The 11,936-nt window shown below is 43.8% G+C and overlaps 1 protein-coding gene across 36 annotated transcripts in view; it reads right to left on the reverse strand.

The window, feature by feature from the left end:
• The window catches only part of LOC109676524 (TATA box-binding protein-associated factor RNA polymerase I subunit D-like), a 62,814-nt gene extending 52,738 nt beyond the window's left edge, over nt 1–10,076 (reverse strand). For all 36 annotated transcript variants that reach the window (XR_012442123.1, XR_012442122.1, XR_012442121.1 and 33 more), the window contains exon 1: nt 9,833–10,076. Coding sequence is in view for 1 of the 36 variants with exons in the window: in XM_074056421.1 (XP_073912522.1) it covers nt 9,833–9,986 (154 nt within the window). In the remaining 35 variants the exon portion in view is untranslated. The remainder of the gene's footprint in view (nt 1–9,832) is intronic.
• Nucleotides 10,077–11,936: the final 1,860 nt, after the last annotated feature.

Here is an 11,936-nt window from a genome sequence, read left to right on the forward strand (position 1 = left end):
TTTGACCCATAATTGCTTGAATCCACAGATAACAAATAACAGACATGAAGGATCACCTTTGCTAGGCTTCTGGCAGGCATCCTACCACAAAAACAGAAGAAACGGAAAATTAGACATTAGATTTACCTCACAGAAAATTAAGACTCAAACATATGCTAAAATTAAACTGAATAAACAACCTGTATCTCTTCAGTAACACCAACTTTGGCTTTCAGAAGATAGGCAAACTCTAATGCTATATAAACCCTTTATCAATGCTTTTCAAGCAAAGGAGTAACAAGCTCTACAAATTAAAAAAGTCATCACTTACACATGCTTGAGGCAGGGAAAGGCTGGAGAAAAATAAGATTATCCATATAAATTGACAAAAGTAATACTGTAAATGAATGCAATCCCTGATGGATATCTGTGAGTTTGATAAAAATTTTTGGTGCATCTTTGTTTTTTTTTAATTTATCATATTATTTTATACAGGGGTACATCGCAACAATTATAACCGTTTACAATATATCTTAGGTAAATTCACACCTGGGTTTGACATTTTTGAAACTGGACTAAACAAACACAGCATTATGACTTCTTTCTCATCCTAGACTTCAACAGGGTACACAGACTGGGAGTCCTAAAACCTGGACTTTCAAGCAACTACACAAACTGTATTCCCATCTAAAAGCCTATTATAAAAGCCAGGCCTGATGGTGCACATCTGTACTCTCAGCATTTGGGAGGCTGAAGCAGTAAGGCAGAGAGTGAGAGGGAAGCCTGGACAACACACCAAGACCTTATCTTAAGAACAAAACAATGCTAAAAATAAACAATTAAAATTAAAACCTGTTAGCAGAATCAGGGATAACACAGACCAAAACCACAGTAATCAATTACAAGTCCTAAAAGTCAATTAAAATCTTAAAATCTTATAATCATAATGGACGGAATTCCAAACTTGAAGTGAAATCTTTTCTTATCCTATGAATTCCAGATTAGTGTTAAATTTTTAAAGGGTTTAGGGATTTAGTTAGTGGTGGAGCACTTGCCTAGCATACACATGGTGCTGCACCACAAAAAAAGATCAAAGTCAGGCATGCTGGCATCCAGAAAACTGAGGCAGGTAGATCCAAAGCCTTTAGGGCCCCCCCAGGGCTATATACTGAAACCACAAGTCAAAAATAAATAATAAACAAGTAACTTTCAATAGGCATTTACCAAATATAAACAAAAGATCTTTAATAACTTCTCTTTTTCCTGTTTGTCCACGAACAAGAAGCATTCATCCAAAGTAAAGCACTTTCTTATAAAAGTTGTACAATATCTATAATACACATGAAGTCTCATACAGAGAATCTCCTATTCATCCTTCAGAGACACGAGGTCTATAATCAGAGGTATCTTAAATAAACGTGACTTGCATTTCATCACCCAACCAAGACTGCTGCAAGGCTCACAAAGCAAACTGGCATGGATGTAACTGTAGCTACTACCAATTATCTTTGGTGTACCACAACTATAGTTCTCTCAGTACCAGGAGCCAGCTGTCATGCCTCCAGACGCTGCTGGTACATTTCTGCTAAGCATGGCACTCGCATCTATCACACCCAAAGAAGCCTCCCTCTACATCTCAAGTGGGGAACAAAGATTACAAAGGAATTAAAATTACCCATCCTAGGTAATATGTCTATAGAGTAATGAAACCAATGTGAAATCTTTTTTAAACAAAGTAGTGTGATCACAGGAGACTGGACACTTAGCCAGACACAGCATTACAAGACATTTTAGAACTCCCTTTATGGAACTGCGTTCCAGGCCAACTTTTAAACCATACTTAAAATTTTCTTTTAAAAAGCTTCTTTACAAGGCCAAAACTAATGTGTAAAATGTCAATATTCTAGCAAAGACAGGTGAAGAAAAAGAGATTTCAAAGTTTTCCACTTCTATATTTAAAAAGCAACTTTCCAGGCAGGGCAGCAGAGTTGCTCTAAGTATAATACATTAGAACTGATCAAGCCCTGAAGTAACCTATCTCGTCAGTCACTGAGAGATTTTCTAGGCAAAATCTTACTGAACGCAGGAATCTGCCAATTTTTATGCTGTCAGACAAACTATACTCAATTTTATCTTTAGCACATCCCTTTTCTCCAAGCTAGTAGACAGAAAGAGAAGTCCCAGAAAAAGTAAGGTAAAGGGCCATAGTAAGAGTTACCAGTGATTTTTAAGTAGCTGAGAAAGGGAAAGAAAAGGTGGGTTAGTAACTTCTCAGCTCACTGCAACTGTGGATCTAGCCAACAGACTCTCCCCTTAAAAAAAAAAAAAAAAAAAGCTCAAACAGCCCTTACCAACTTGACCAAAGATGCTAGAGTCTATTTTTTCAGCCCACCAACTCCCCTTTATTGAAAGCAGTATTTGAATATAAATAAAGCACATTTATATATACCTCAAAACCTCCTTCTTTGAACAATTTTTTTAAATGCTCTGGGTTCAGCTTCCATCTATGTACACTGACATTGCTAGGAACATGGTCCCCTAAGTCAGCAACTGCCTAGGTGGGCCACATCATCCCCAGGAGCCAAGGAAGCTTATCAAATATTCAACCCACTGATCACTGGGTAGTGTCACACTGTGACTGTGGAAACATGCAATGCAGAAGAGCAAGGAGTACTAGAAAGAGAGGTATTTCTATCCCAAACTCTACAGCTAGCCATTCAAAAGCCATACATCTCTATACAACCTCACACGAACACAGCTCTAACCAGCTATTCTCGGTACTGCCTTCAATACTGCATCCATGTCATTGTCAGGACAAGTCTCTTGGGCTTCTAGCTTCTCTGGCAACACAACTGGTTGCAGATCTTGAAGCACAATTTAAATTTAATACAAGAAAATCAATTTAGGTACCATGTTCATAATGACAGTCACCTAGAGCTTTTGGTTGGTTAAACATTTTGGCCTCAGGATGTAAGGCAAGGCAGTACCTTTAAGCACTTTTTTTAAGCAGAAGAAAGTGAGGCTTGGTAAACAGAAGCCCCACAGTAACAGCACAGCCACATCCGGAAGGCATGCAATTCAATGTTAAGCTCCTATACTTTGCCCTCCATCACACTTCATGGAGCTAGCACCATGTCAGATGAAGCCCCTGAATTTATACTCATCTATTCTTCAGGAAACACAGGATAGGCTAATGTTGGGGTTTAAAACCTCAAGACTCACAGCAACAAATTCCTCAAAATTTTAAGACAATGAAAACTGATGCAGAGAAAATGAACTTGCTCCCTTCTTCCAGCTGCAAGCTAGAATGATACTGAAAGTAGGAGAGGTTCACATTGACAGTGAGTGCTGTGGAGTGATCCTTCTTGTCTAATTGTTGAGTCATGAAAGGATTCGTGGTCTAAAGTGTGACAAGCATGATAATGCCAAAAGCCCTCTTGCGTAAGATACAAGCACTGCTTCCTTACAGTACATCCAGCAGCAGACACTTGGAGCTAAATCTCTGAGCCTGTGTGATTAAAGCAGAACTTCAAAGCCACTCACATGTCTTCTTTCTCATTATTTTTGCATTTTGGTCTTGCCTCCTTCCTGGATAGAAATAAATTTAATCTTTGTGTTAGTTTCATCTAGCCAGAAATATAAAAATATTCATGTCTTTATGACAACAGAGAAAACTGGCTTTGAATAGTGAGAAAATCTACCACCCTTCCACAAAATTACTTAACAGTCACTCCTCTCAAAAACCAGGCAGAGAATACTCTGGTTTCTCTTCAGATCGTATAAATCGTTCACCTTTTTCAAAAAGTAGGCAGAAAAGTAAAAATCCTAATCTCAAAGTATTGCTAGCATATAGGTTTTGACTGTGAATCTCTTAAAACAAAGTGGGCGTGGGCCAGGAGGAGGTGCAGGATCCAGAGAGCAGTCACTTCCTATTTAGCTATCACAGGGCAGGGTTGAGGCAAAGCTCCTTAAGTTACAGAAGACTGATTTCCAACTGCAAAGAACAAGCTGCAGAACCTTGACCAAATGTCTTCATCTTTGAGGCTCAATTTCTCTGCCTATACAAGGGGAAAATGGTCTTAAGATTAGGAAGATACTACAAGTCAAGTAATTAGCACCTAATTAGTAACTAGGTATTGGCCCAGAATTAACATACGGTAAATGGTGTTAATTTACTTGGACATTAACCTTGTGCAGGATCTCCTTGACATGGGCAACAGACTGAACTTCTCTGTAAAATGTGGGTGTGGAAACAAAAAGATTCCCTGATTCTAAATCAAAAAGGAAAAAAAGGTGAGTGGATGCTGGGTATGATGGCTCATGCCTGTAACCTCAGGTCCTCCAGGCCAGCCAGAGCAAAAAGTTAGCGAGACTTCATCTCAATCACTAAAGCCAAGCATAGTGAAACATGCTTGTGATCCCAGTTACGTGGGAGGCCATAAGTAGGAGCAGCTTGGTCTAAGGCCAGCCCCAGGCAAAAACTCAAGACCCTACCTGAAAAATAACCAAAAAAAAGGCAAGGGGCATGGTTCAAGTGGTACAGCACCTGCCTAGCAAGCATAAAGCCCTGAGTTCAAACCCTAGTACCACCAAAAGAAAAAAATAAACAGAGAGGTCAGGGACATAGTCATCACCAGGGCTATGAATAATGGCTCTATGGGCACATCTTTAACACACCTCTCTACGCAGCTAATAGTCAGTCCACATCTGATCGGGGTGTCTTCATACAGCTCACAGGCAACAAGGCTTATAAATCTTAAACACATGGTTTTAACCACCAGGACTAGGGATATTATGGTGGAACTAAGGCATGAAATTAAGTTGTGGTAAAGCACCTGTTTTGCAAACACAAAGCCCTGAGTTCAAGCCCCAGTCCCATCAAAAAAAAAAAGAAATTAGAAGTTAAGAGCACCAATGCCTAGAAAGCACAATGTCCTGAGTTCAATCCTCAAATGCTCCCCTAAAAAAGAATAAAGGAAAAAACACTAAAGACCAGAAGTTATGAACATAGCTACTCATGTTGACTTTCTTAGGTTTAGTATGAGGTATGCTACACAACATACAGCAAACGGTACTTGGAAGCCTCAGGACCTCGCCCTAACTGGAAGGATAGGATAACTGGAAACAGCAACTTTTTGGTTAATGATGCATTTGAGCCTCATTTTGATCCTTAAGGATGTAAGGTCACAGCTAAAGTCATTCACTGGAAGAGACAAAAAAAGATTCATCTTACCACATTGTCAAGCAGATTTCCATTAGACATAGCTTCCTTTCAGTTTGGATTTGGGGTTCCCCCCCTTTTGTTATAGTTTAAAACCTTTCTTAAGTTTCATTTTCAGGACTTTACCCTATCTGCTACCCCTCAGCTAAAACACAAACAAAACCAAAAAATTTCATAAACACTCTACTTTCATTACTGCAAGTTCTAGTCATTTTCTCTTTCCCTCCCATTTCCCTCAACCAATAAATGCACATGACAATGTTCTGACTCAGATATCCTTAAATGGCTGGCTGCGCTCACTCATTCAACAAATACTAAGAGCATCTTTAAGGAATCAGGCACTATTCTAGTTACCTGAGTTACAGCAGTGAGCAAAACAAAACCTGTGCTATTAGAACTTATGATCTAGTGGGTAGACACATTACTAATGTATATGCATATACCTCCTAAGTATGTCATAAGGTGATATGGAATACGGAAACAGCAGTGCAGAAAATGCACACAGGGAATGCTGGCCGAGAGGCAGAAGGGATAGTAAATGAGATGACTGGGCTGGTCTCACTGAAGAGAGGGGCTTGAACCCAGTCTGAAGGTGGTGAGAGCGCTAACCAAGAGAATACTACAACATTCCAGTCAGAGGAATAGAGGAAAGGCCCTAGTGTGATCAAGCAACAGTACAGAAGGAAGTCAGTGTGGCAGAATGAGGAAGCAAGCCAGCAAAATGAGGAGGGCAGGCAGATCACCAAAGGGACGTGAAGTCCATTGTAAGGTAAGGGCTTTATAGTGAAGTGAAGAGAAGTGATATGAAGTCACTACCATTTTTGTGCAGAGGAGTTATGTGTGAAAGTGTTAGATTAGATCTCAATCTCTAGGGCTGCAGCAAATGAGAACAGACTGGAGGGGCAAGGGTGGAGTGGGAAGACCACAGAGGCTGACAGGGATGACAGGTACTGGATCAGAAGAATGGCAGGTGAGCTTTTGAGAAGCGACCAGACTGTAGACCGATTTTAAAGGTGGAGCGCCATGCTTTCCTAGCAGACTGGATCTGGAATGAGGGAGAAACTGAGTTGTCAAGGATGGCAGGCAAGCCGTAAGGGATGAAGCTGACATTAATCAGTTTTGAGGCAAAAACCTAAAAATGGCACACTATGCTGCAGATGCTACAGGATTCCTGATTTATTTGATCTCATCATCTCTTTCTTCTATCCCTATTTTTCTCCTCCCATCTAATCAACAAAGTCCACAGTGAATAACTGTTGCAGACAGACGAAATTTCTTCTTTCAGAAACTATGGCTATGACTACAATGACAAGAGATACCCTATCCCAGAAGGCAATCACAGGCTTGTCAGTGTGTGATGGCTAATTAAGCATCATTTGCCATTTACTGGCTGTGTGACCCTGGGCAAGTCCTCCTGGTGCCTCATTATTGTCGTAAACGCTAATATTGCCCACAGGGTGTACTGTGAGCTCTAAATGAATGAATACAAGCAGAGCACTTAGAGCAGCATCTGGCACAGAGTAATCAATATATAAGAGTCGGAATTACTACCACAACTGTGAGGTAGTCTTGTTATTTCTCAATCTCTGAATGACTTTATGAAGTAGACAGATCTAATGCAAATTTTAAAAACATAAATAACCAAACACAAAGATAGTAATACTGAGTACAAAGGCACAGCAAGTTGCTAGCAGATATCTCAGAAGTCTACCTACCCCAACTAAATCACTGGAATCCTACAGGACAAACACTACCCCTTTGTGTGTTTAGGGTAAGATGGAGAAAACATAGAGACATATGTTATAGCTCTGTAATTTAAAGAAACTGAACTATCACAGAAGATTCCTAAACTCTGAACTTTTCAATAATCAGTAGCTGGGGTGTTTTTCAGGATAGAAGATAGATCTTGGTACTTCAGCTTTTAATTATACTAGAATCAAGAATTTTCAGATGGGATTTTAAAATGTTCACTAATACTCTAACAATCAGTATCTGCAGGTTGGTTCCAGGACCCTCAGATAACCAAAATCTGTGAATGCTTAAGCCCCCACAGAAAATGACCTGGTATTTGCTTATAGCCTACATACATGCTCCTACATACTATAAATCATCTCTGGATTCTTTATACTACCAAAGACTATGTAAACAGTTTTAATACAGTATGTTGAGGGTTGAGGGAACAATGACAAGAAAAAAGGTTTGTACATGTTCAGTACAGGTGCAAATTTTAGGGGGAAGGGGGAAATATTTTTGATCTGTGGTTGGTTGAATCCACAGATATGGAACTCAAGGATACAGAGAGCAACTGCAACTCAGAAATTCAACTCTATAGATAGAAAGATATAGATACATCATATATATATGTACGCACACATACTATTTAACTTAAATCCGTTCTCTTCTCCCAACCCAACATTACATGAATTTCTATCAAAATATCCTTGACAGCAGGTAACACTAACAACCAGTGATTTAAAGCTGCATCCTGGAGCCCTTTAAATGAACAGATTAATACTAAGGCCCAGCCCAAGATTTCTAGTCTAACAAACCAATAACAAAAACTGCTGGTTAGATAACATGGTTTAAATGGAAAATTAGAATTCCTACTTTTAAATTAGCATCATCATTCGAACTGGGTTCTGGAGCAAGAGGCTACTACAGCCCACATTAGCAACCCTCCTCACCCCCCTACATACCCTCAAACTATCCTAAATCTGCAAAACAAAATTTAGTGGTCTTCCTAATGTTCTCTCAAAAATGCCTGACAAATTAAATTCAGACTTCTTTCAAATGAAAGAACGCACCATGCCACTGTTTCCTGGTAAAATCCTTCTAAGTCATATGCCAAATAGCTGGTTACAATCACATACTTTCCCAGTTTCTTTACTATAGCTTATAATAATAATATGCTATTCAGTTTGGCTCTTAAAATGAACATCTTTCTATTTTTTCTTTTTTTGGTTTTTGATCTACCATTTAAAATACAAAGCGTCCATCAAATGTTAGTGCACAACATACAGGAAAAATTATTTCCAAATGTTTCTGGCCTGCCAGCACTGTACAAGTAAGACTGGGTAACAACTTTGTACAATAAACTTGTTCGTACCTTTCTTCCTTTAAAATATAATGTTACATCTTTATTAAATGCTAGACATTCCTTCCAGTTACTTGGGGATAGAGCAGTTCTGGCCATAATACCCTGTAAAATTAAAGAATGACTGTAGTTCAAAAACATCTAAAGAGCAGGCTAAGATAACAGATGTCTAAAATAACACTAGAAAAATAATGTTGGAACTGTAATTTACCAAGCACCTACTATAAACCAGATGTCTATATCTATCTATGGTACTCATTTAATAAAACTGCTATCCTAAAAAGATGAATAAGATAACAGATGTCTAAAATAACACTAGAAAAATAATGTTGGAACTGTAATTTACCAAGCACCTACTATAAACCAGATGTCTATATCTATCTATGGTACTCATTTAATAAAACTGCTACCCTAAAAAGATGAAGTTATCATTTATAAGAAATTAATGGAAACCAAATAATGAGAAAGGCCTTTCCTTCAGCAATTTGAGTGTGGCCTTCCACAGTATACGCAATGCTCCACCCAAAAGACAACAAGAATGAAGACAGAGTTGGCCCATTCATTCACACAATTTTTTTCAGATCAGTTCCACTAAATTAACTGTGAGGATTTGAGAATTAAAAAAATAAAAATAAAAATGCACTTCCAATTTCAAGTCTTTTTAAGTTGAAAATTATGCAAACTATTTTATGCACCATGCGTAAACCTACTCCTCTGTAGATATTTTTAGGCCACAGAACTTACTGATAAAGCAGTGCTGATAAAGATGCTGCAAAACCAGTAAGACCAAAAAAAAAAAAATTCCTAGGAGTAATAATGAGTCCTTCAACTTTTTTTTTAACACGAACTCAAAGCCAAACTACAATTTACCCAGATAATTAGAAATAGAACTGTAATTCAAGCCCATAAATGATATTTTTATAAGCATTCTTAGGTGAAGCTATTTGCCTGCAATCCTGCAACCATCCCCTAGACAGATACATACATACATACATACATACATAGACAGACAGACAGACCGACCGACCGATTCTTGGGGCTGGTTTACTTTTTAATGGGACTTAGGGGTGCGGGGACAGCCCAGCGGAGTCAACTTGTAAGTGTCCGGGGAAGTAACTCAGGCCAACTCTCCTCCTCTGAGGGAGCTCCCTCCTCAGGTACATCAAGGCTCGCCCATCCCACTCCCTTTTAAAACAACAAACATGATCCCCCTTGTCGCGCTGACTTGGCCTCTGGCTGCATCCAACAGCGCCAGGAAGCCGGGCTCTCGGGGCGCCCCAGCCGTGGCCGGCTCGAGTCCCCTCGCGACCGGCTCACACACACGTCCCCCACCTCCTGCCCCCACTGGGCCCGCGGGGTTCGGCAGCCGCGGCCGGCAAAGTTTCCCGGCCGCTCACTTGGGCGGCCATCAAGGAGCCGCCCGGAAGCTACGGGAACCTCGGACGCCCAGTGAGGCGGCCACGACCGCGATGGACACGGGTTCGGGACCGGCGGAGAAGCCCGGGCAGCCTGGCCGCGGGTACGAGGAGGGGGCTCACCGTCGATGTTCTCGCGGTCGCTGATGTGCTGCAGGTTGCAGCCCGTGTCCTCGCGGCTCAGGTCGGTGTCAGGCCGATAGGACTCCAGCCGCGAGTGGGCATTCCTCCGGAGCTTGGGGCTGGACGACACGCAGCACGGGGTAGTGTTCCCCATCTTCGGGGGCCCCCGACTCCTGCAGCTGTCGGTCCCGGGGCGCGGGCGGCGGGGGCGTGGAGGGAGGCCCGCCCGCCGCCGGAGGGGAGGGCGGAAGCCGCGGCCGGCCGCCGGGTCAGCAGCGGCGGCGGCGGCGGCGGCGGCGGGGCCTTGCCATGGGCGGCGGCAACGGTGACGAGCGAGTGGCGGCCCCGGCTCCCCTCGGCCTCCGGGGCCCGGAGGGCCTGTCTACGGCGGAGGAGCGCTGCGGTCAGCGCGACTGCAGCCGCCGCGCCGAGCTCAGCCCGCCGCGGCCATGGCGGGCGGCGCCGCGCAGGCCGCCTCCCCCCACCCGCTTCCCGGTCGGAGCCCGGTTCCCCGGTGGCGGTGGCGGTGATGGCCTCGGCAAGCGGTTCCGGTTCACTTTGGAGACACACGGGTGCGCGCCGAGCGGGCGGCGGGCGTGGGCGCAGCCTTGGGCCCAGCGAGGCCAGGCGAGGCGACGCGCGGAGCAGCGGAGGATGCTCGTGCCCGCCCTCGCCGTCGGCGCCCTCGCGCCCGCCCGCCGCAGCCCCGCCCCGTCGACGCCCCGCCCCGCCCCGTCGACGCCCCGCCCCGCCCCGTCGACGCCTCTTCCCTGTGCCCTGGAAGCAGATCCGCCGCCAGGAGGGGCGAGCTGATCGCCGCACGCCCTGGTCTCACGCGCGGTGGGTCTCTCGGGGATCCCGGCATTACCTTGTCGTTTCTCTGCCCGTCTCCGCTCCCTCCGCCTCGTGTCGTCGCTCGGACGAGGTGTGTGTCACCTCCCGGTAACCCGCGGGGGTCCGAGCCGGCGGGAGCGCAGCGCGGGGAGGGTAGGACGGATGGGGACCTCGACACGGCCCGGGGCCACCTGCGCCGCTTGACTTTTTAGGATTAGACATTTAAATGAAGTTAGGTCCTGACGTGGGAGTACGCTGTCCTATCTTGAAGTTGCTGGGGACTTGGTGATAACCCCTGTTTTTAATGAGTTCCTTGGAGGTTAATGTGAGGTTGACCTCCCATGTTTTACCTTTGAAATGTGCTGGGAACGGCCCTGCCAGCTCTCTAAGGTAAAGAAAGGCATGTGAACGCGCCACATCCGCTCCTGCCGCCCCCGAAGCCCGAGGCTGGTGAGACTGTTGCTTCTTTGTTGGAAGAAGGTGACAAAAGCAACCTTCTCACCCCTTTTCCAAATAGTTCCTGAAAGATTCATGGAGTGAAAGGGGGCATCCAAGATCTCAGGACTAGTTGATGGTACATCCAGGTACTAAAAAGCAGGAGGAAGGGTAATGGTATTTATCACCAGTCATGTGTTTACGTCTTGTCAAAGGCTTTGTAAATAGTTAACTGAAGAACCAGCGGAGTGGGTCAAGTGGTAGCTTGCTTGTCTAGCAAGCATGAGGCCCTGAGTTCAAACACCAGTACCATCAAAAAAAAAAAAAAAAGGAACATTTTGAGGGTGTAGCTCAGTGGTCCAGCACTTGCCTAGCATGTGCAAGGCCCTGACTTCAATCCCCAGCATCACAAAAAAAAAAGAAAAAATATCTAGATGGCCCTTCCCCTGCTAAACAGCAGCTACATCCAAATGGAGCTCATCTGCCCAGGAACTGGAACAGTGAAGACAGGAAGTGAGTCTTTCCTCACCTCACTGTCACTCACACAGCCTTTCCTGGGAGCCCACAGTGTGGTTTGCAGAGCTCCATCCTCCACATTGGCAACCCAGCCAGCCAGGACTGGTAAGGTAGAGCTTTCATGGAAACACGCCCTCCTCAACCATGCAAATTTCATCCTGTTGTGCCTCAGACTCCCATATTCAAAGACAGCTTGGAATTTTCCTGGTCCTAACTCAAAAGTGGCCTGATTCAAATCCAACAGATTCCACAGAAAATCAAATGAAACAGGTGTGGTGCTTGATAATGCAAGTAGAGTAGAACAGAGAAGAAATAGGTA

The sequence above is a fragment of the Castor canadensis genome, chromosome 15, assembly GCF_047511655.1.
Source record: "Castor canadensis chromosome 15, mCasCan1.hap1v2, whole genome shotgun sequence".
NCBI classification, from domain to species: Eukaryota; Metazoa; Chordata; class Mammalia; order Rodentia; family Castoridae; genus Castor; species Castor canadensis.